The 24,020-nt window shown below is 43.1% G+C and overlaps 2 protein-coding genes across 3 annotated transcripts; both read right to left on the bottom strand.

Moving 5' to 3' along the window:
• Window positions 1-306: 306 nt before the first annotated feature.
• Window positions 307-12,995, bottom strand: epb41l4a (erythrocyte membrane protein band 4.1 like 4A). Its single transcript, XM_070851089.1, has 19 exons — window positions 12,900-12,995; window positions 12,705-12,809; window positions 12,558-12,603; window positions 12,212-12,290; window positions 11,950-12,047; window positions 8,991-9,072; window positions 8,798-8,885; window positions 8,060-8,148; window positions 7,802-7,865; window positions 7,285-7,408; window positions 6,602-6,668; window positions 6,459-6,527; window positions 6,210-6,278; window positions 6,043-6,093; window positions 5,684-5,773; window positions 1,628-1,663; window positions 996-1,064; window positions 831-911; window positions 307-497 (listed from the first exon to the last, which is right to left on the bottom strand). The coding sequence occupies exons 1-19, from the start codon at window positions 12,993-12,995 to the stop codon at window positions 419-421; spliced, it is 1,482 nt and encodes a 493-aa protein (XP_070707190.1). The 3' UTR covers window positions 307-418.
• Window positions 12,996-16,200: 3,205 nt separating this feature from the next.
• On the bottom strand, window positions 16,201-23,870 carry LOC139218856 (FSD1-like protein). Of its 2 annotated transcripts, none has more exons than XM_070850580.1 (13): window positions 23,808-23,870; window positions 22,640-22,735; window positions 22,411-22,545; window positions 21,874-21,975; window positions 21,744-21,766; window positions 21,533-21,654; window positions 21,038-21,259; window positions 20,861-20,959; window positions 20,202-20,331; window positions 17,622-17,707; window positions 16,977-17,231; window positions 16,566-16,654; window positions 16,201-16,413 (listed from the first exon to the last, which is right to left on the bottom strand). In XM_070850580.1, the coding sequence occupies exons 1-13, from the start codon at window positions 23,820-23,822 to the stop codon at window positions 16,312-16,314; spliced, it is 1,476 nt and encodes a 491-aa protein (XP_070706681.1). In that variant the 5' UTR covers window positions 23,823-23,870; the 3' UTR covers window positions 16,201-16,311. The 2 variants fall into 2 exon arrangements, with proteins under 2 accessions (XP_070706681.1, XP_070706680.1); XM_070850579.1 differs by having other exon boundaries at window positions 17,622-17,710; window positions 22,411-22,542.
• Between the last annotated feature and the right edge of the window lie 150 nt (window positions 23,871-24,020).

Below are 24,020 nucleotides of genomic sequence, written 5' to 3'. Positions count from 1 at the left end.
TTGTGTTTTCAGATTTTCAGAGTTCTGCTGTTGTAAACACTGTGGCAGTGAGCAAACTGAGTGTTGCTCCCATAAACTCAGTCTCCTCCTCCTCCTCTTCCTCCTCCTCCTCCTCCTCCTCCTCTCTGGTATGTTCAGTATAAACATGTGGTGTCACACAGAAGGCACACGCACAATGTAAAACAGAACCAGAACATTTTTAGACATCAATATTTAAACCTTCATCATTTATTCATATTAACCTCCAGTAATTAATATTCCATTAACAGAAGTTTTCAAAAATGACGTCAAACTTTCATACCATGATAAACAGTACACGTAGTTCTTCATAAACTATTACAGGTACACACTGAAGTACTTTTATGATATTGGAGGAAATGTGAAAGGGATCGTGAGTTAAGATGAGTCGACGGCTGCCTCAGGGACCTATTTGTAGTCGACAGGAAGTGTTGGTTACCTTGGTAACAGGAAGAGGAGGAATCAGCTCCATCTGTGAACTAAAAGAATATTAAAAAATAATATTACAAACAAACAGCAACTCGCTGAGGACAGGTGATAAACAGTTCAGGTGTCTCACCTGTACCTGTGTATGACCTGTACCCGTCTCACCTGTATCTGTGTGACCTGTACCTGTCTCACCTGTACCTGTGTGTGACCTGTACCTGTCTCACCTGTACCTGTGTGTGACCTGTACCTGTCTCACCTGTATCTGTGTGTCCTGTACCTGTCTCACCTGAACCTGTCTCACCTGCACTTCACTGCGTGTGTGTGTTTGTTTAGGAATGACCAGCCAATCAGATGGTCCGATGAAACATTTGATTGAGACCTACTGAAGATCTGAAGCCGACACACACCGATGATGACGCCGTCCCCGTGGAGAACGACGCTTTCTTATTGGCTCCCCCAGGACTCTATTGGACGCAAACAAGCTTCCTTAGTTCCTGAGTAACCTTCCTGCCCCACTTCCCTCCTTCCCCCCTTCCCCTCCTCCCCACCTCACTTCCTTATAAGGTATTTCCTCCGTCTGTCTGTCAATCCAACCATCAGGATCCACCAGCTGCTTCCTGTACACACACACACACACACACACACACACACACACAGTTTTAGTTTGAATCCTATCTACATCTATCCTACTACAGCTTAAATATTGATAATTAATTACCACTATTCTGATTGCATCTATTCTATTGGATTCTATTCATTCTATTATCAATTGTTTAATTATGAACTTATTTATGGGTTTGTTTCAGGTGACATTTAGTTGTTTTATGTATTTATTCATTTATTTCAGTATTTTTTTGTACTCTCAACTAAATTATTTAAGTAAAACGTTTTATCATCCGTACTCATCAGTAACCAATCACAGACATCTGTCAGCTTCAGCCAATCAGAGCATCCCCCCTGAATGACACTGCTCCTGCAGTACTGCTGTGTTTCCTGTGGGGGCGGTCAGGAGCAGCAGACAGAAACCTTTACTGTGTTTATGAAGACAGATGATTGATCTTAGCATCTCAACAGTGACCAAGATAAAACATCCCCATAAGTAAGTATGTCCTCACAACACAGGTGGACAGCCAAACTTTCTCTCTGTCTCTCACACAAACACACACACACACACACTTACTTGATGTGTTTCCATGTGAGGGCATCGGGACTCTGTCTATAAAGCAGAGACAGCATTAGCATTAGCATTAGTTGCAAATGAATGATAACTGAAAAGCAACAGGCCAGAAGCTATTCATTTATCATTAGCCTGAATGATTCGCTAGCAGCAGCAGTGTTAGCACTAACAGGCTAACTGGTGGACCACTACCAGCATTCTGAGTCCTCTAAAAGCTAGAATTATTAGCTTCTCAATTATTATTTTTGGTCATTTACGAAGCAATTGAGGATTGCTCAATCCCCTGGGGATTATTAAAGGAATTCTGACTCTGATTCTGATTTGTTATTTGGGTTCGATCTCTTTTGAAAGCCTTGTTCTTAGTTTTTCACACCCAACCTGGAAAACTCTAAAACCAGTCTTAGTTGTCACAGTGTACCGCCCTCCTGGCCCGTACTCTGAATTCTTAACTGAGTTTTCAGAGTTTTTATCAGACTTAGTCCTTAGTGTGGACAAAGTGATTATAGTAGGTGATTTTAATATTCATGTGGATAATGATAATGATAGTCTCAGCACTGCCTTTGTCTCACTTTTGGACTCAATTGGCTTCTCCCAGAGTGTAAATGAACCAACTCACTGTTTTAACCACACTCTTGACCTTGTTTTGGCTGATGGTGTTGAAACTGAACAGTTAACAGTCTTTCCACATAACTCTATTTTATCAGACCATTACCTGTTAACATTTGATTTCTTGCTACAGGACTATGCTCTATATGACAGAGAGGTCCTCACTAGATCCTTATCTGATAGTGCTGTTGCCAAATTTAAGGAGGTGATTCCTTCAGTATTTCAGCCAGTGTGTCCCTGTGCTGTGGACGACCCCCATGTTAATCTGACCCCTCCCAAATTGACTATCTGGTTGATGGTGCTGCAGGTTCACTGCGAATGACACTAGACTCTATTGCCCCTCTAAAAAAGAAGAGAATTAAAGAAAAGAGACAAGCTCCCTGGTATAACTCCCAGACACGTGAGCTTAAGCAACACTCACGAAGGCTAAGTGGAAGAATCCCGTTTAATCTGGCAAGATAGTCTTAAAACCTATAGAAAGGCCCTCTGTAATGCCAGAGCCGCCTACTACTCCTCATTAATAGCAGAAAATAAAAGCAACCCTAGATTCCTTTTTAGCACAATAGCTAGGCTGACAAGGAGCCAGAACTCTATTGATCCTTGTGTTCCCTTAGAGCTTAGCAGTAACGACTTCATGAGCTTCTTTAATAATAAAATTCTAACTATTAGGGACAAAATTCAGCACCTCCTGCCCTCAACAGGGTCTGATTCAACAGGGTCAGATTCTACTTCAAACGTAGGAACCATAGAAACAGCTGTTACACCTGATGTGTACTTGGACTGTTTTTCTCCAATTGATCTTGCCGAATTGACCTCAATAATCTCCTCATCTAGACCGTCAACATGTCTCCTAGACCCCATTCCTACTGGACTACTTAAGGAGGTCCTGCCCCTAATTAACACGTCCTTACTGGATATGACAAATCAGTCTTTACTAACAGGCTATGTACCGCAGTCCTATAAAGTAGCAGTAATTAAACCTCTCCTGAAAAAGCCTACTCTTGATTCAGGTGTGTTAGCAACTATAGACCTTCATCCAACCTTCCCTTTCTCTCCAAGATCCTGGAGAAAGTCGTAGCTAATCAGCTGTGTAATTTTCTAAATTCTAATAGTCTATTTGAGGACTTTCAGTCAGGTTTTAGAGCGAACTATAGCACAGAGACACTGGTGAAGGTTACAAACGACCTCCTTATGGCATCAGACAGAAGACTTCTCTCTGTCCTGGTCTTGTTAGACCTGAGTGCATCAGACAGAGGACACCATTGACCATCACATCCTGTTACAGAGACTGGAACAGTTCACTGGTATAAAGGAACTGCATTAAGCTGCTTTAAGTCCTATTTATTAGATTGATTTCAGTTTGTACACGTTAACAATGAATCCTCTGTCCACACTAAGGTTAGACATGGAGTTCCACAAGGCTCAGTGCTTGGACCAATACTCTTTATCTTATATATGCTTCCTCTGGGTAATATTATCAGGAAGCACTCCATTAATTTCCACTGTTATGCAGATGATACACAATTATATGTATCAATAAAGCCAGATGAACCCAATCAGTTGGCTAAACTTCAAATCTGCCTTAAGGACATAAAGTCCTGGATGAGCAGCAACTTTCTGCTGCTAAATTCAGATAAAACTGAAGTTATTTTGCTTGGCCACAGACACCTCAGAGACACCTTTTCTACCAACATAACTGCTCTGGACGGCATTACTCTGGCCTCCAGCTCCACTGGGAGGAATCTGGGAGTCTTATTTGATCAGGATTTGTCCTTTAACTCCCACATTAAACAGATTTCTAGAACTGCCTTCTTCCATCTACTAATGTTGTTAAAACCAGGTCCATCCTGTCTGGAGATGATGCAGAAACACTAGTCCACACATTAGTCACTTCTAGGTTGGACTATTGTAACTCATTATTATCAGGCTGCCCCAATAAGTCCTTAAAGACTCTCCAGCTGGTCCAGAACGCTGCTGCTCCTGTTCTGACCAGAACTAAAAGAAGAGACCACATTTCTCCTGTACTGGCTTCTCTTCACTGGCTTCCAGTAAAATCTAGAATAGAGTTTAAAATCCTTCTCCTCACCTCCAAAGCTCTTAATGTTCAGGCTCCATCATATCTTAAAGAGCTCATAGTACCTTACTACCCCACTAGAGCACTGTGCTCCCAGACTGCAGGTCTACTGGTGGTTCCTAAAGTCCTCTAAAGTAGTTCAGGAGGCAGAGTCTTCAACTATCAGGCTCCTCTCCTGTGGAACCTCCTTCCAGTTTGGGTTCGGGGGGCAGACACCCTCTCTACATTTAAGAGTGGACTAAAAACCTTCCTTTTTGACAAAGCATATAGTTCAGGGTTGGCTCAGGCCTTAGACCAGCCCCTAGTTATGCTGCTACAGGCTTAGACTGCCGGGGGACTCCCATGGTGCACTGAGCTCCTCTATTCTCTATCCTCCTCTTCCTCTCCATCGTTATGTCTCATGTCAGTCAAATGTCTGCCTCTAACTTGATATCTTCCCTGGAGCCTTTCTGTGCTTTCTCATCTCTCAGGTTCCTGTGGATCCTGTGGATCCTGGTCCTGGTTCTGCTGATGTGGTTCTCTGGTTCCTGTGGGTCCTGGTCCTGGTTCTGCTGATGTGGTTCTCTGGTTCCTGTGGATCCTGGTCCTGGTTCTGCTGATGTGGTTCCCTGGTTCCTATGGATCCTGGTCCTGGCCCCGCTGATGTGGTTCTCTGGTTCCTGTGGGTCCTGGTCCTGGTTCTGCTGATGTGGTTCCCTGGTTCCTATGGATCCTGGTCCTGGTTCTGCTGATGTGGTTCCCTGGTTCCTATGGATCCTGGTCCTGGCCCCGCTGATGTGGTTCTCTGGTTCCTGTGGGTCCTGGTCCTGGTTCTGCTGATGTGGTTCTCTGGTTCCTGTGGATCCTGGTCCTGGTTCTGCTGATGTGGTTCCCTGGTTCCTATGGATCCTGGTCCTGGTCCCGCTGATGTGGTTCTCCACCAGCCAATGGATGTGCGTCTGTCCAAGGCTCCAGCCTGTCCGTCCTTGGGAGCTGGATCTCTCCTTCACTGTGGTGCTCCCGGAGGTTTCTCTTTTCCCACTGGGTTTTTTGAGTTTTTCCTTCCCGAAGAAGGAGGGTCATAAAGGGCAGGTGATGTCTCGGACTGATCCATCGGACTGATCCATTGGACTGATCCATCGGCCTCATTGACTGCTGGACTCTTTATTAGATTGTTTGTTCGCTTACGCTTCTTGTTTATTTCAGTGAACTTTGTAAAGCACTGTGAGACACTCTGTTGTGATATTGGGCTATACAAAATAAAGTGAATTGAATTGAATTGAATTGGGGCGTAACTGGCTGGTGGAATGCTTTGGTCACCATGACGCCCACCAGGTGAAAACAGAAAGTAGATGAGAGAGACTGAGGAAATGAGATCCAGAGACTCATAGTTTTGTCACCCGGTTTTTGTTCTTCGTTGGCGTCGCGCACTGTCGCTCGTCATCTTCTCTGACTCACTGCCGCTGCTCGTGTTGCCATGGGAACGAGACCTGGAGATCAAAGTTTGGAGATGTAGCTTGCGAACCTGAAGCTTAACTTCCAAACACACACATTCAACCCTGTGAAGGGCAAAACACATCTGTACTCCATTCTAGTTAATTAAGGTTCATTACTTTAACTGATTAAACTGTTATTTCACCTCCAAACACTTAACAGGGGTTAATATGATTTAACCTTCCAGCTGATAACAACGACTTTGTTTCTCATTAAACTCTCGTCAAATTTTTTCCTGCATGAAGAGAGCAGAAACAGTGCTCACTTCCTCTCCCGCCATCTGATTGGTCGATCTCCGTTCAGACTTCTGCTCCGCCTGACAGGCGAGAGAAAAACCACGATGATTTAAGATAAGATGAGATATTCCTTTATTCCTCTATTTAGTCCTCTTTCCTTTCCTTCCTTCTTTCCCTCCTTTCCTTTCCTTCTTACCTCTGGTGTCTTCCTCCATCTCGTTCTTCTTCTTTGGTGTTTGGAGGAAACTTTGGGTTGAACAGGCCACTGGAATAGAGTTAGTAATCAGATTACTTTTATTGAATATTAGTTCTTTCACCAGATTACATTAGTGGTGTCATTAATCGTATTGCCTGACAGATAATCAATAAATTGTGGAGTATACTCTGCTGAGGCAGCAATCAGTTGTAACACACATTTATTTTATTTTATGTTTTTCTGTTTTACCTCACAGGGCCATTATTTTCCCATGGTGCACTGGGCTTCACATGGTCATGCTCCGCCCCGTCCCCTGACCTGCAGGTACATCACATGCTTCATCACATGACCACATCACATGTCTCTGAGGGTCTCTCGTCCTGCTTTCTCACCTTTGAACAGCAGGCGGTGCTGTCTGCATTGTGATTGGTTCACTGCTGACACTCGCTGTCTGATTGGCTGATTGCAGGAGAGGAGGTGGAGACAGTCACGTGCAATTATACAACAGGAAACATAAATTAAAAAATTAACCAACAACATGAAAAGTTTTACTGTCAAATCATTGATGACTAAAAATAATTGATTAACAATGAAATAATCATAAATGAACCATGAGTGAATAAAGACTCTAGAACTAATAATCAATAAATGAACATTTTCTGTGTTTGAGTCACAGCTGACAGGAGCAGAGGTGCAGCTACTAATTAGCTAGTTAGAATAATGATTGTCATAACAATAGTTAGAATTTAACAACATGTTGCCTACTGGGACGATTTGGTCTCCGACAGAAATCTGCTGCTTTGTCTCTCAACACGACGACGTTCCACCGAGGAAAAACTGGAGAGACTGAACAAGAAACACTACACACACAAATACACACACATATTATTATTCATTAGCAGGAAAAAACTTCAAACATATTGTTATTGAAAAGTTACATTAACAATAAGATTAAAGAGTGTATGTGTGTGTTACCTGTTGTGTGTTGGAGGCTTCGGCATCCTGTAAATTCAGACTAAATGTGTGAAGTGTCACTCTAAACTGCACACACACACTCCAGTCCCAAACACATTGCTTCTAAATGTCAGCGTGTGTGTGTTTGTGTACCTGAAGAAGATGTGATGTTCAACACAACATCTCCACAAACGTTTACAGTCAGACCGATCTGCCATCTGGAAGAAGAATGACGTTTCTAAGCCCTGAAACACACACACACACACACACACACACACACACACACACATACACTTGTGTTACTCTGTGTGTGTATCTGTGTGTGTTGAGCTCTTAAATCAGATGAAACGTTTTCCACATTTCATTGTTTTTCTACATTTTTAGTAGAACTAATAAACTGTTAGCATCACAGTTAGCATTAGAATCAGAATCAACTTTATTGGCCAAGTTTGTTCAAGCAAACAAGGAATTTGACTCCAGTGAAACTTGTCTCTCTATGTGCAGTAAGAAGATTAGAAATAAACTACATCAATATGAACAATAACAAGAACAATTTAGCATGGCAAAGCTACCCTGACATCTATCTGGACTATATGACTAGCATTAACATTAGCATCAGTCAGCCAATGAGAACTCACATTTTGTCTGGCAACTCTGAGCTCAAAGGTCTCGTCTTTAAAATGAAGTTTGGTGATTCTCTGCCTGAAGGAAAAGACCACAGGTCACATGATTAGACATTCATCTGGTCATACATTTGTATTTATACAAACTCGTGATTTTATTTATCACCACCAGATGATGTCAAAGTGAAGGGGTCTCACTCTGAACAAAAAAGAAGGACAGACTGAATAGCTGTATGTCAGAGATGAACAAAAATAGTGAGGTCTCACTCCTACCAGAGATATTTTCCCATCAACTCTTTGTTCTTGTAGACAACCACACCCACAGGCGCCGGACCCAGGAAGTATTCCATCTGGTTCTCGCCCTGGCGAGGAAGAGAGAGATCATGGGAGTGAAGATCCAGGAATCATTAAACATGAGGTCAGCCCTGAAATAAAAATGGAAACAACATTTCAATGTACAGCACCCCCTAAGGGTCACAGCGAGACTTTCTTGAGCGCTATTATTTTCTCCACCCTTTGGATCAACATGTTTGTTCCCACTCAGATCGTGCCAGACCAGATCACTGTCTGGACCAGATCACTGGGTCTGACTCTGAACTGGACACTAGGTCTACTGAGGACTCTATGGACGTCATCATCATCATCATCACATGTGTGTTTGTGGGGCTGTGACGCCTCCTCCTCACCTACGGATTCATTTGAAGTTTCTGTGGCTTGTTACATAACCACGGTTACTGAGCCATAAACCAGAACCAGGAAACCTAATGTCCACTTCAGAGTCAGACCCACTGACTTGGTCCAGACTAGGATCAGGTCCAGACTGGGTCGAGGAAGTTGAAGGTACGTTGTGGTACTTTTGGTGTTTCACTGATTTTAAATGCAGACGTGTTTCTCTGCGGTTCGCCCACTGATGAAGACGAGCTCCGTCTGACTATCAGACAACAAAGAACAATAGATCAAAACAGATAATTCAATGATCAATGATCAGTGATCAGTGACTGGTGATCTTACGTAGGCGGCAAACAGAGATACTCCAAACATCTGCAGAGAGCTGCCGAGAGACAGTAAGAGACTCTGAGCCTGAGGACGAGAGACACCGCTGGACAACAGAGGGGGGGGGGGGGGGGGGGGGGGGCACAACATCAACAACATAAACATCAACAACATCTACAACCACCATGTTTTGTAGGTGTTTCCTGTTTACCTGAGTGTTTTGTAGATGTGTTGTACTTCCTGGTTCTCCTCTGAGCCTGACGGCTCTGCCTCGCTGTAGTCGCCTCGCTCCGCTGGAGAAAATCAAGTTAAGATTTCAGTTTTTATCATTATTGAAAAATCATTTTAATTTAACAACATTTTCCAGTACTTGTTCCCTAATTGGCTTAAATTTAAAATCATATTGAAATATATTTTGTAAAGTATGTTGATAAATTCATCTTGAATGAAAATATTTTTCTCTAGTTTTTCTCCAAAATAACAAAAGCAGCAGAGTTTAACATCAGGAAGTTACAGGTGGAGGAAACCAGGAGACCAGGTCTGTTCAGGTGGAACGTCTCTATGTGTATTGATGTGTATTTGGACTGTTTTTCTCCAATTGATCTTTCTGAACTGGCTTCAATAATCTCCTCATCCAGACCGTCAGCTGGTCTCCTAGACCCCATTCCTACTGGACTACTTAAGGAGGTCCTGCCCCTAATTAACACGTCCTTACTGGATCTGATCAATCAGTCTTTACTAACAGGCTACGTACCTCAGTCCTTTAAAGTAGCAGTAATTAAACGTCTCCTGAAAAAGCCCTCTCTGGATTCAGGTGTATCAGCCAACTATAGACCTTCATCCAACCTTCCCTTTCTCTCCAAGATCCTGGAGAAAGCAGCAGCCAACCAGCTGTGTGACTTTCTAAATTCTAATAGTCTATTAGAGGATCTTCAGTCAGGTTTTAGAGCGAACCACAGCACAGAGACACTGGTGAAGGTTACAGACCTCCTTATGGCATCAGACAGAGGACTTCTCTCTGTCCTGGTCTTGTTAGACCTGAGTGCATCAGACAGAGGACTTCTCTCTGTCCTGGTCTTGTTAGACCTGAGTGCTGCTTTCGACACCATTGACCATCACATCCTGTTACAGAGACTGGAACAGTTCATTAGTATAAAAGGAACTGCATTAAGCTGGTTTAAGTCCTATTTATTAGATTGATTTCAGTTTGTTCACGTTAACAATGAATCCTCTGTCCACACTAAGGTTAGACATGGAGTTCCACAAGGCTCAGTGCTTGGACCAATACTCTTTATCTTATATATGCTTCCTCTTGGTAATATTATCAGGAAGCACTCCATTCATTTCCACTGTTATGCAGATGACACACAATTATATGTATCAATAAAGCCAGATGAACCCAATCAGTTGGCTAAACTTCAAATCTGCCTTAAGGACATAAAGTCCTGGATGAGCAGCAACTTTCTGCTGCTAAACTCAGACTAAACTGAAGTTATTTTGCTCGGCCCCAGACACCTCAGAGACACCTTTTCTACCAACATAACTGCTCTGGACAGCATCACTCTGGCCTCCAGCTCCACTGGGAGGAATCTGGGAGTCTTATTTGATCAGGATTTGTCCTTTAACTCCACATTTAACAGATTACTAGAACTGCCTTTTTCCATCTACGTAATATTGCTAAAATCAGGCCCATCATATCCACAGATGATGCAGAAAAATTAGTACACGCATTAGTCACTTCTAGGTTGGACTATTGTAACTCATTATTATCAGGCTGCCCCAATAAGTCCTTAAAGACTCTCCAGCTGGTCCAGAATGCTGCTGCTCCTGTTCTGACCAGAACTAAAAGAAGAGACCACATTTCTCCTGTACTGGCTTCTCTTCACTGGCTTCCAGTAAAATCTAGAATAGAGTTTAAAATCCTTCTCCTCACCTCCAAAGCTCTTAATGTTCAGGCTCCATCATATCTTAAAGAGCTCATAGTACCGTACTACCCCACTAGAGCACTGTGCTCCCAGACTGCAGGTCTACTGGTGGTTCCTAAAGTCCTCTAAAGTAGTGATGGAGCCAGAGCTTTCAGCTATCAGGCTCCTCTCCTGTGGAACCTCCTTCCAGTCTGGGTCAGGCCTTGGACCAGCCCCTAGTTATGCTGCTATAGGCTCAGACTGCCGGTGGACTCCCATGATGCACTGGGCTCCTCTCTCCTCCTCTTCCTCTCCATCCTGATGCTTCATGTCTCTTTAATGTCTGCCTCTAACTTGCTATCTTCCCCGGAGCCTTTCTGTGCTTTCTCATCTCTCAGGTTCCTGTGGATCCTGGTCCTGCTGATGTGGTTCTCTGCTTCATGAATCACTGCTGCGGATCGTCGGCCACTCGTCATGTTTTTCAATAATATCATACTGCTAATCTTTTAGTCACATTCCTATTGTTAGTGCTGTAGTCACTGTTAGTATGTTGGTTGCTGTTTGTGTCTCTCTCTCTCTCTCTCTCTCTCTCTCTCTCTCTCTCTCTCTCTCTCTCTCTCTCTCTAACATGGACCCCTACAGAAGCCGCCCACATTGATCCTGGGTCTGTTCCAGGTTTCTTCCCGTTAAAGGGGAGTTCTTCCTCCACTGTTGCTCAATATAATATAATATCTGATGCTGCTCTGTGGGGATTCTTGAATCCTTCATGTTGAATTCCTGAATCGTTGGTCTCTCTCTAATTAAACAGTTTGGTCTAAACCTGCTCTTTGTGGAAAGAGTCTTGAGATAACGCTGTTGTGAATTGGTGCTATATAAATAAAGATTGATTGATTGATATGTCTGTTCAGGTGGAACGTCTCTACGTCTGTTAAGGTGGAACATCTTTCGTAGCAGAGGCGGGTCCAAAGGTAAGCCATCAGAGATCAGGTGAGTTATCCAAAGAGGTTCAGACAGATGATGTCAGGAAACACCAAACAGGAAGAATCCTGGAACGCTTGTCACAAAGACAAAGAGAAGGTGAGGAAGACACAGACTTACCACACCTGGACAGGTAATGAAACACAGGTGGGACTGATCAACAGTGGTGGGAGGAAGTGAAGACAGAGGAAGGAGAACATTGGTGACTATCAAAATAAAAGAGTTTCCCCCTCGTGCCTTTTTCACGCCTTGTTAACGTTCATTAATGACATCACAGCGTTTTCTCACCCTGCAGCATCAGAGCCGACAGTCGAGGTCTGAGGTGGGGGGGGCACGGCAGACGGCCCCGACGGACATCCTGACGAAGCTGCAGGTAGAACTGATACCTGACGAACAGGTGAGCAGACAGTTAGTCTGTTAGTTAAAGACAAATTATCATTTAAATAATACAAATTGAATAAAAACAAAAACAGTTTAATTTACTGAATTAAACTTTTAAAATCCTTTTGTATATATAAATAATGTTAGTGAAACGCTGGAGTAATGTTACCGTGTCGTTTCCTCTTTCAGTTTTGACGGATTCTCAACGTAAAATCGGACACCGAAGTAGAAAATGTACGGCGGCCCAACTGTGACAAAACCAGAGGAAAGAAAATCAAGTTTGGAATCAGTCAATCACATTTCTGTGTTTTGTCATTCAGAAGAACTTTTAAAAATCTTCTTTTATCTAAATAAAATCAGATTACTGAGATCATGGAAGTTATGTCATACATTTCTAAATTTCTCTGTTTGATGGAGAAAATAAAAACCAGAAAAGTCAGACTAGTCTAAGTCTAAGTCTAAAATCTAAAATGTAATTTATTGTAGAATTTCAATGGTTTGGTTGAGAAACTCACCGAGGTGTCGATGCTGTGAGAGAGTTTTAGACGGATCCAACCAGAACTGAAACCAAACCACATTCAGGTCAATCAGGTTAAACATCACAGCAGTTACCATTTCTACGTCTGTGAGGTTTAAATGAAACTTCCTGTTTTTTTTCTCACCGTCTGCTGTTTGTTGTTACAGAATCTCAAACCGAAGAACTCGCCTTCAACCACGTTCAGGTGAGAAAACACCTGCTGCAAGATGGCCGCAGCCTTTGATGATGTCTGAAGAGAAAACAGATGAGAGCATGAGAGAAAACAAAGGCAGCAGAAAAGAAGAAAAATTGAAATGTGTAACAGGAAGTCCTCGCTCACCTTGATGCCTCGCTCGGCCGTCAGCGTGATCTTCCTCTCGTCCAATAGGAGGACTTCTCCATAAAATTCCTCGCGGTTGCCACAGAAGCACGCCATTGGCACTGAAGCTTCAGGTGACGAAACACGAAACTTTAACCAATCACAAGCCAGTGATTCTTTTTAAAGGGCAGTTTCAAAGTTTTTCAGTCCCAATATCAGCACCAAGAATTATGAAATATCCCTTTAATGATTATTAAACAAGCAGTGTGTAGCAGTGTGTAGTACTGTGTAGCAGTGTGTAGCAGTGTGTAGTACTGTGTAGTACTGTGTAGTACTGTGTAGCAGTGTGTAGTACTGTGTAGTACTGTGTAGCAGTGTGTAGCAGTGTGTAGTACTGTGTAGTACTGTGTAGCAGTGTGTAGTACTGTGTAGTACTGTGTAGTACTGTGTAGCAGTGTGTAGCAGTGTGTAGTACTGTGTAGTACTGTGTAGCAGTGTGTAGTACTGTGTAGCAGTGTGTAGCAGTGTGTAGTACTGTGTAGTACTGTGTAGCAGTGTGTAGTACTGTGTAGTACTGTGTAGCAGTGTGTAGTACTGTGTAGCAGAGTGTAGTACTGTGTAGTACTGTGTAGCACTGTGTAGTACTGTGTAGCAGTGTGTAGTACTGTGTAGTACTGTGTAGCAGTGTGTAGTACTGTGTAGCAGTGTGTAGTACTGTGTAGCACTGTGTAGCAGTGTGTAGTACTGTGTAGTACTGTATAGCACCGTGTAGCAGTGTGTAGTACTGTGTAGCAGTGTGTAGTACTGTGTAGTACTGTGTAGCACCGTGTAGCACTGTGTAGCAGTGTGTAGTACTGTGTAGCAGTGTGTAGTACTGTGTAGTACTGTGTAGTACTGTGTAGCACTGTGTAGCACTGTGTAGCAGTGTGTAGTACTGTGTAGTACTGTGTAGCACCGTGTAGCAGTGTGTAGTACTGTGTAGCAGTGTGTAGTACTGTGTAGTACTGTGTAGTACTGTGTAGCAGTGTGTAGCAGTGTGTAGTACTGTGTAGTACTGTGTAGCAGTGTGTAGTACTGTGTAGCAGTGTGTAGCAGTGTGTAGTACTGTGTAGTACTGTGTAGCAGTGTGTAGTACTGTGTAGTACTGTGTAGCAGTGTGTAGTACTGTGTAGCAGAGTGTAGTACTGTGTAGTACTGTGTAGCACTGTGTAGTACTGTGTAGCAGTGTGTAGTACTGTGTAGTACTGTGTAGCAGTGTGTAGTACTGTGTAGCAGTGTGTAGTACTGTGTAGCACTGTGTAGCAGTGTGTAGTACTGTGTAGTACTGTATAGCACCGTGTAGCAGTGTGTAGTACTGTGTAGCAGTGTGTAGTACTGTGTAGTACTGTGTAGCACCGTGTAGCACTGTGTAGCAGTATGTAGTACTGTGTAGCAGTGTGTAGTACTGTGTAGTACTATGTAGTACTGTGTAGCACTGTGTAGCACTGTGTAGCAGTGTGTAGTACTGTGTAGTACTGTGTAGCACCGTGTAGCAGTGTGTAGTACTGTGTAGCAGTGTGTAGTACTGTGTAGTACTGTGTAGTACTGTGTAGTATGTCCAGCCTCTGACTGACTGACCTCCATTAACTGAACGTGAACAGGTGCATGATGGGAAACATGTATGTTCTTCACCTGCTGCTGATGATCGTCCTCTCTTCCTGTCGGCTGATTCCTCTCCTGCTCGTCTTCCCTCCACAGTCTTCTTCTCTCTTCTCTCTCTCTGTTGTTCTGTTGCCATGGAGACGACCCCCCCTCTGTCTCATTAACATAAACTGTTGTGGTTTTCCTTATTGCTTTCATCTGTCTCCACTTTTCTGCACTTTCACTTTAACAAATTAGATTGATTCTTTTTTAATAGTATTAGTAATAATACTAATGATGACAACAATACTACTAATAATACTAATGATGACAACAATACTACTAACCACCACCACCACCATCATAACCATCATCATCACCACCACCACCACCACCATCATCACTACCATCACCACCACCACCCACCATTATCATCACCACCACCATCACCATCACCACCACCATCATCACCATCATCATCACCACCACCATCACCATCACCACCATCATCACCACCACCATCACCACCACCATCATCACCACCGTCACCATCACCACCATCACCACCGTCACCATCACCATCATCACCACCACCATCACGAGCACCATCACGAGCACCATCACCATAATCATCACCATCACCATAATCACCACCACCATCACCACCACCATCATAACCATCATCACCACCACCACCATCACCACCACCATCATCACCACCACCATCATCACCACCACCATCACGAGCACCATCACCATAATCACCAGCACCATCACCAGCACCATCATCATCACCACCATCATCACCACCACCATCACCATCACCATCATCATCACCAGCACCATCATCATCACCACCACCATCATCACTACCATCATCACCACCACCATCACCACCATCATCATCACCACCACCACCAACACCACCACCACCATCACCATCATCACCACCACCATCACGAGCACCATCACCATAATCACCAGCACCATCACCAGCACCATCATCATCACCACCACCATCACCAGCACCATCATCATCACCACCACCATCATAACCATCATCACCACCACCACCATCACCACCACCATCATCACCACCACCACCGAGCTGCCTGGAGTAAAATAAATGAAACATAAAATAGCGTCACCCAGATGTTTAATGTTCATTTCATAGTTTATCAAACATCATGCCGAGCTGATTTTTCAGGTCAGATTTCATCCCGACTCTTAACAGGAAAAACAAACAAAAACGCCAAACACGTTTGGTCAATATGGCAGGAAGTTCTATCCTGACCCTCAAAATAAGAGCCTGTGGGAATGCACAATCCAATCTAAAGAGATCAAATAAGGTCTATCATAATAAAAGCCTCTTACCAAAACAACTCAAAATAAATTCCGTCTGGTTACAGTCTTCAAAATAAAAGCCGGAGGAAGCAAATGCAATTGCCTTTGTAATCTTTAAAAATTGTTGTTAGAAACAGGTTTTCCTGTCATAGAAAATCAGTCAAAATAAAAGCCCAGCAGACAATATCAGTATTTCTTCAAAATAAAAGCACTCAGATTAGAACTCTGGCTTCAGGTTGGGAGAATAATAACAATAATAATATTTTCTTAATTCGTTAAACGTAATTAAACAATAATCATATTTATATTTTCACACAATCATATTTTCATTTAATATCTGATAACAGTTCACAAATTATTTCTATGAGTAATAAATTATTTAATACTTATATAAAAACAGAATAAATTAAAATATATACAATTAATGAATTAACTGTCAACATCAAACAGCTGATTGGACGATGTCATTCTACTGGGACAGGTTACTCAGGCTCCCATTGGTCGACAGGAAGTTACCCATGAAGCTCGGCACCTGCAGGCCCGTCGCTATGGTGATACCACCGCACCACACCTGCAAAACAATTTTAATACCGTTAATACTGCGATACAACAAAGTATTGCTAAGTACTCACAGACCATGTAGTATTACTGCAGTAGTTCATAGAACTGATGGTGAAAGTGGGGTGGATGTAGTATTAGTTGTAGTATTACTGCAGTACTGACGGTGAAGGCGGGGACGAGCGGCTGGCTGAACTTGGCTCTGAAGGAGTGAAGAAGACGAAGACGGTCGACGTCGATGAAGAGCAGATGACCTGAAACACAGACAGGAGGTGAGGAAGACCGCAGCAGCAGACAGAAAGCTCCGGGAGCGTCCTGGAGGAAGATGAAGAGTCTGAAGCTCCGGCAGTGAATGAAGCCGAAGCGTCAGCAAAGAGCTGCAGCCACTTCGGCTGTTCCCACTAAAGAAGGACGCTTCATAGTTTGCTTCATAGACACGTCAGCTGCTTTCAGCCACAAACCACGTTGTTGTCGGTGTGGCTGGAAGCAGCTGACGTGTTTGAACCATGAAAATGAAAAACAAAAAAAGGAAGAACAAGAACACTGAAACGGTAACTTGAAATGTTTCCGTGCTACCGTTGTCGTAGTCGCAGTAGATTCCGATGCGCTGAGGCTGCGGCCAATCCAGCGCCTTTGCTCGGTTGTTGTGCTTCGCAGCGAGCGAAGTCTGCAGCCATTGGCTGGCGTGGAGACACCATGAGCCAGCACCCTTCCCTAATTGGTCAAAGCGGCCCAGGCTTGCCCGGTAGGCCACACCGACGCTGAACGACTTCCAGTCCACCAGGGGGCGGAGCTCCCAATAGTGACCGCCGCCAATCATTTCCTGGTCTCCTAGGAGACGGAGGAAGAACAAGAAACAAATGATTTTTTTACAGTGTGATAACAACATATGAGAGATTTAAGAAGTTTGGTTTTAAATGAGACAAAATAAATAAAAAATATTCATGTTTGATGACGTGTTTCATATTCTTAGTTTATATTTGAAGATGAAACAATAATTATCATATTGAATAATACAAAATATAAATTAATATAATAAATGTATTTCTTTTCCTTAAAAAACATTATGTGATTATTCAACACTCACTGACAACAGTTGTATACTGACTGTAGTATCAATACTGTGGTATCAGTATTGACTGTAATATCTTTACTGTAGTATCAGTACTGTGTGTAGTATCAGTCTGAGGTATTACTGCAGTAGTACTCAGGATGAAGTACCCAGCACTGTGTACGACTCTCCAGCAAATCGGTCTCGTCCTGCTCGGCTTCCTGCCGTCTTATTGGGCGACGGTGTGGCACTTCGGCTGCTGACAAAATGAAAAACAAATAGGTGAGAGGAGAACAAGGAGGAGGAGGAGAACGAGTCAAAGAGCAGAAACAACGAGGTGAAACAGCCGATGATCAAGCTAAAACGATGAAGCAGCAAAACGAGCGATGTAGAAAAAGAACGGACGTATGACGATACTGTGGTTGACAGACATCAGGCGTGAAGCTAAAGTGTTCCTGAGGAGAACGAACGAGTCCTTAATGTGATTCAGAGATTCGACAGACGTCCGACATAAAAACAGAATAAACCGATGTATGAATGCTGTGAAATCAGGGACGTCAAAACTGGTTTATTTTAAGGTTTTGACGCAAATCTGTGAAAAGTAAAGCAGATGAATGTAATGAAACTTGTTTGAAGAGGCGACAAAAACTAAATCTAGAAATACAGTTTTACTTAAATCAAAAAACACAAAATGTTTCAAAAGTACAAACGCCAACATTCAAACCTTTAATCACTGTCAAACTGTCAAAACATAAAAACATGAAAAACTAAAAACTGAAAAAATAAAACAAAATTTTAAAAACATTAGAAATGTAAAAATGTATATATAAAGGAAAAACATAAAGAAGAAATTAATGTAAAAATTTTAAAATGTGAAAGCATAAAAACATGAAAACTAAAATAAATGCTGATGTGATGTCAGCAGTGATGTGATTGGCTCCATGAAGCGAGAAATGGTGGATGAGGAAAGCGATTGGTGACAAGGTTTGTTGCTAGGCAACCAGTAAGCAGTTTCTACCTGAGTGTGTCGGAGAGGACGCGGTACGGAGACTACGGAGGGACAAAAAGGTCAAAACACAGACAGACAGAGCGGAGATTAAAACCAGACCAGACCCAAATGTAGGAACAGTCACCAAAACCCTGATCAGTAAACCAAGACCAGCTTTTCATAAGGACCCAGAAGGTCTTCATCATCAGGACCCACAAGGTTTTCATCATCAGGACTCAGAAGGTTTTCATCATAAGGACTCAGAAGGTTTTTATCATCAGGACTCAGAAGGTTTTCATCATAAGGACTCAGAAGGTTTTTATCATCAGGACTCAGAAGGTCATCATCAGGACTCAGAGGGTCTTCATCATCAGGACTCAGAGGGTCTTCATCATCAGGACTCAGAAGGTTTTCATCATCAGGACTCAGAAGGTTTTCATCATAAGGACTCAGAAGGTTTTTATCATCAGGACTCAGAAGGTCATCATCAGGACTCAGAGGGTCTTCATCATCAGGACTCAGAGGGTCTTCATCATCAGGACTCAGAAGGTTTTCATCATCAGGACTCAGAAGGTTTTCATCATCAGGACTCAGAAGGTTTTCATCATCAGGACTCAGAAGGTTTTCATCATCAGGACTCAGAAGGTTTATATCATCAGGACTCAGAAGGTTTTCATCATCAGGACTCAGAAGGTCTTCATCATCAGGACTCAGAAGGTTTTCATCATCAGGACTCAGAAGGTTTATATCATCAGGACTCAGAAGGTTTATATCATCAGGACTCAGAAGGTCTTCATCATCAGGACTCAGAAGGTTTTCATCATCAGGACTCAGAAGGTCTTCATCATCAGGACTCAGAAGGTTTATATCATCAGGACTCAGAAGGTCTTCATCATCAGGACTCAGAAGGCTTATATCATCAGGACCCAGAAGGTTTATATCATCAGGACTCAGAAGGTTTATATCATCAGGACTCAGAAGGTTTTCATCATCAGGACTCAGAAGGTTTATATCATCAGGACTCAGAAGGTTTATATCATCAGGACTCAGAAGGTTTATATCATCAGGACTCAGAAGGTTTTCATCATCAGGACTCAGAAGGTTTATATCATCAGGACTCAGAAGGTTTATATCATCAGGACTCAGAAGGTTTTCATCATCAGGACTCAGAAGGTTTATATCATCAGGACTCAGAAGGTTTATATCATCAGGACTCAGAAGGTTTTCATCATCAGGACTCAGAAGGTTTATATCATCAGGACTCAGAAGGTCTTCATCATCAGGACTCAGAAGGTTTATATCATCAGGACTCAGAAGGTTTATATCATCAGGACTCAGAAGGTTTTCATCATCAGGACTCAGAAGGTTTTCATCATCAGGACTCAGAAGGTTTATATCATCAGGACTCAGAAGGTTTATATCATCAGGACTCAGAAGGTCTTCATCATCAGGACTCAGAAGGCTTATATCATCAGGACCCAGAAGGTCTTCATCAGCAGTGCTGTCCAATCAGGAGTGACTGCCTGTGTAAACAGGAAGTCAGAGCAGCTCAAGGAGCCTGAACCAACCCCCCCAGGAGGGTCTCTGGACTTACAAACCATATAACTACAACAATGGCATCCGACATGCGATGCCGTTGGGCTGAAAAAGACTTTTTTCCACAGACTCGTATTGTGAAATGACTCGTTTCTCCATCAGTTTGATCCATTCAGTCCGACAACATTTGGAAACTCTAAAAGAGCCGCAACATCTGTTTCCTCACCTGCTTTTATTCTCTTTTCCTCTCAGTCGGGGATCGTGACCTTTGACCCCCTGAGGCTCCCAGGTCACCGTGTCGCCCTGAACCTTCAGCTCCACGTGAGCTGTCGCCGCATCAAAGCCGAAATTATAGGCTGCAACAAAAGAAGTAGTAGAAGAAGAAATTACTCTGATTTCTTTGGTGATTACTGTTTTCTCTCTTCTGGAGGGAAAAGTTTCAGTAAAAGTTTTGTTTTTTTTCGTTTGACCGCATTCCTCCCCTGAGCTAACTAGCCAAACTAGCTAAACTAGCTTAATCAGTTTATGCAACGATGTCCAACAATGAGTTGACTCCTTAAGACCTTCTACGACTCTGTTGTGGCATCAGCCATCTTCTATGGAGTGGTCTGCTGGGGGGGGGGCAGCATCACAGCTGTGGACAGGAAGAGACTGGACAAGCTCATCAAGAAGGCCAGCTCTGTCCTAGGTCACCCTCCGACCCAGTGGAGGTGTTGGGAGAGAGGAGGATGATGGGAAATCTATCATCCATGAGAGGGAAGGTCCCCCACATGAAGGACACACTGAGAGCACTGCAGAGCTCCTTCAGTAGACCACACTGCTCCCAGTAGACCACACAGACCTCACAATATTCTATTTTGTCTCTTATCTTATTCACATGTTCACCTCTGGTTTCCATTGCGACGGGCTCAGAGAACTCGCCAGCTGCTGTTTTGTTTCTCGCTCGAACTCGAATGACAACAAACTGAGAATCAAACTTCAGACCTGAAACAGAAAAACAGAAAACATTGTTTTATGCTAACATTAGCATGTCAACAAGTCATGTGACCTGTGAGCTCTGACCTGTGATGGTGACGTATGACTCTCTGATGTCGTGGATTTTTTCCCAGCATGCCTCTCCTGCAGCTCTCAGCATGCTGTCACAGTTTGTTTTTCGGTGTTCAACATCATAGCGTTCATTTTGGGTGACGATGCCATCAGCCTCATCGGCCAGTCGCCAGGCAACAGTGATGGTGTTGTCACGGACACTGCAGCTGGATACATCGATCTCTGGAGCTCTGGGAACTAAAACATCCAGTCAGAAACAATCAATGTCTTCTTACCAGCTCTGCCTTTGAAAAGTACACAAAACAAAAAACACACGGAACCTCTTTTTAGATGAAATGTTTCCAAATAACAGAGAAAAAAGCGGAGAAAAATACAAAGGAAATCAAGATGAGAGCATAAAGAAACAATGAATGGGTCAATCTAAACCCAGCTTTCATACTGATGATGATGATGATGATGATGAAGAAATAAACGAGCACAGAAACACGTGAACGAGGAGGAGCAACTCACCCGGGAGGAAGTGAAGTTGATGAAGCCCTGCCCTCTCCGCACTGAAGTCGACGGTGAACTGTGACATGTTCTCCGACACTGCCACGCGAGTCGTCAGCCGGAACGCTGGAGCCATGGTTACCCTGGCAATGGGGGGGCAGAGTTGAAAACAAATCATCCGATCAGAGCTGTGAATCGTCTGAGTCTGACTGATTTGTTAGTTTGAACTGACCTTTCTTTGATTTGTTTTGCAGCCTGAAAAACAAAACAGAGAAGAGAAACTTTATTTGTTATTTCCTGTCAAGTCAAGTAGTTTAAGATATTTTATAGCGGATCATCGTCTCCTCTTCCTCCCCTCACACCTTCAAGAACTCTTCTTCATTGGTGATCGTCAGCGTCTGATTTGCGAACTTGAGCAGCTCTTCACACGACAGCAGAGCACCCTTCCCCTCCGACAGCTGCGTCTGGAAAAACCAACCAATCAGAAAAAAACTTCAGTACTTGAGACCAACGTGGACACAAAGGGAGGCGGACGGTCAGAGGACGGACTGTTCACAAATGGGAACAATCAGACAAAGTAAACACTGTAATTATCCTGTTTAAATCCATGACACTTTGGTAAAAATTATGTTACAAGATCGAAAAACAGAATATTTTCACCATCTTAGAAACTTTTTTCCAAAGATTTTGTCACAAAATTTTATAAAGAAAAAAACTGTTAGAGCGAAACCATCAAAGTTACTGAAGAGGAAGAAAGAAAAGAGAGACAGAGAACCAGAGCCTCAATCAATCAATCAATCAATCAGTCACTGATCATTGCCATTGTCTTCCTCCACTGATCCTTGATGGTACTGTGTAGTTCCTCTTCCCATCTGAAGGGGGAGTCTGCATTTGTTTACCTGAAGCTCCACCTCCTTCCTCTGTTGCTCCTCTTTGATGACACAACGAAGCTCCGCCCCCTTGTCATTCAGGGCGGAGTTTAACTTGTCAAGCTCCACCTCCAGTTCTGACATCACCCTGCATGACTCCTCCTGCTTGGACAAATAAAGTTCATAATGAAGTTCAAGTTTAGTTAATTTAATTCCCTTAATTAAGCCCCGCCTCCTGATCAGCCAATCAGCTGCTGACCTGCAGGCCCGTCAGTGTGTTGTCGACTGTTTCCAGGAAGTTTTGGAGCTCCTCGTTCTTATTGGCTAACGTGCTGATGATCCTGCGCAGAGCTTCCTGTTTATCAACAACAACAACAAACAAAAACATGACACAAGGATTATACAACAATTAATCTTACAGTAGTTTTACAGTGTAACTGTAGACTTGTTTTAAGCCGCTGTAGTTTTACAGTGTAACTGTAGACTGTAGTTTTAGGCCGCTGTAGTTTTACAGTGTAACTGTAGACTGTAGTTTTAGGCCGCTGAAGTTTTACAGTGTAACTGTAGACTGTAGTTTTAGGCCGCTGAAGTTTTACAGTGTAACTGTAGACTGTAGTTTTAGGCCGCTGTAGTTTTAGGCCGCTGTAGTTTTACAGGGTAACTGTAGACTGTAGTTTTAGGCCGCTGTAGTTTTACAGTGTAACTGTAGACTGTAGTTTTAGGCCGCTGCAGTTTTACAGGGTAACTGTAGACTGTAGTTTTAGGCCGCTGTAGTTTTACAGGGTAACTGTAGACTGTAGTTTTAGGCCGCTGTAGTTTTACAGTGTAACTGTAGACTGTAGTTTTAGGCCGCTGTAGTTTTACAGGGTAACTGTAGACTGTAGTTTTAGGCCGCTGTAGTTTTACAGGGTAACTGTAGACTGTAGTTTTAGGCCGCTGTAGTTTTACAGGGTAACTGTAGACTGTAGTTTTAGGCCGCTGTAGTTTTACAGGGTAACTGTAGACTGTAGTTTTAGGCCGCTGTAGTTTTACAGTGCAGTGAGCTGTGACCCATATCTCTAGTGAAGCTGAATAAAGGGGGGGGGGGGGGGGGGGGGGGGGGGGGTGACATTAACAATGAATGGGGGGGGGGGAGATCTGTTTTTACCTGCTGATCAATTGTCCATTCAAACCCATGCTCACTCTAGCAGAGAGAGGGGGGAGAGAGACACTGACTTAATATGGGAGTCTTATCTGTAAATCCTTCATTCAAAGTGATGCTGACTCGACCAGAGAGAGAGAGAAAGGCTGCTAATAGCTAATCCTCTCTCCCCTCTCTCTCTGTTGACTGTCGATGTCTCTCTACCTCTCTCTCTCTATGCGTCGTTAATGTCTCCCGCCCTCAGCTGACAGATCAGGTGTTATTGATTATCGATGCAGATTCTTACCTTCTGAGCGTCCATTACCTGTCAGAGAAAGAACGGGGAATTGACCGGAAGTGAAATCACAACACCACAGCTTAATTTCCTGTGGGGTGTCAAAATAAGAGTCGGAAGGATATAAATCTAAATACTATTCTGTCATTTTAATTCTGAAATTAAACTCAGTAGTTTCATTTCTATTGATAACTGTTAGGTGCGTAGATCTGCCATCTACGGAAA

Source organism: Pempheris klunzingeri, chromosome 19, assembly GCF_042242105.1.
Source record: "Pempheris klunzingeri isolate RE-2024b chromosome 19, fPemKlu1.hap1, whole genome shotgun sequence".
Taxonomy (NCBI): Eukaryota; Metazoa; Chordata; class Actinopteri; order Acropomatiformes; family Pempheridae; genus Pempheris; species Pempheris klunzingeri.
The sequence above is the reverse complement of the archived record's forward strand: the minus strand, read 5'-3'. Positions and strand labels throughout refer to the sequence as shown.

What these genes read in the sequence shown, in the direction of transcription:
- epb41l4a (XM_070851089.1), bottom strand. Translation starts at nt 12,995, where the DNA reads ATGGCGTGCTTCTGTGGCAACCGCGAGGAATTTTATGGAGAAGTCCTC. An exon ending in ATACCTTATAAGGAAGTGAG is followed by an intron (nt 912 to 995) that starts GTGGGGAGGAGG and finishes TGCGTCCAATAG; the next exon opens with AGTCCTGGGGGAGCCAATAA. An exon ending in GTGTCGGCTTCAGATCTTCA is followed by an intron (nt 498 to 830) that starts GTAGGTCTCAAT and finishes ATATTCTTTTAG; the next exon opens with TTCACAGATGGAGCTGATTC.
- LOC139218856 (XM_070850580.1), bottom strand. An exon ending in CGTCGCAATGGAAACCAGAG is followed by an intron (nt 20,332 to 20,860) that starts GTGAACATGTGA and finishes CTTTTGTTGCAG; the next exon opens with CCTATAATTTCGGCTTTGAT. An exon ending in GGAAAAGAGAATAAAAGCAG is followed by an intron (nt 17,708 to 20,201) that starts GTGAGGAAACAG and finishes TTTTGTCAGCAG; the next exon opens with CCGAAGTGCCACACCGTCGC.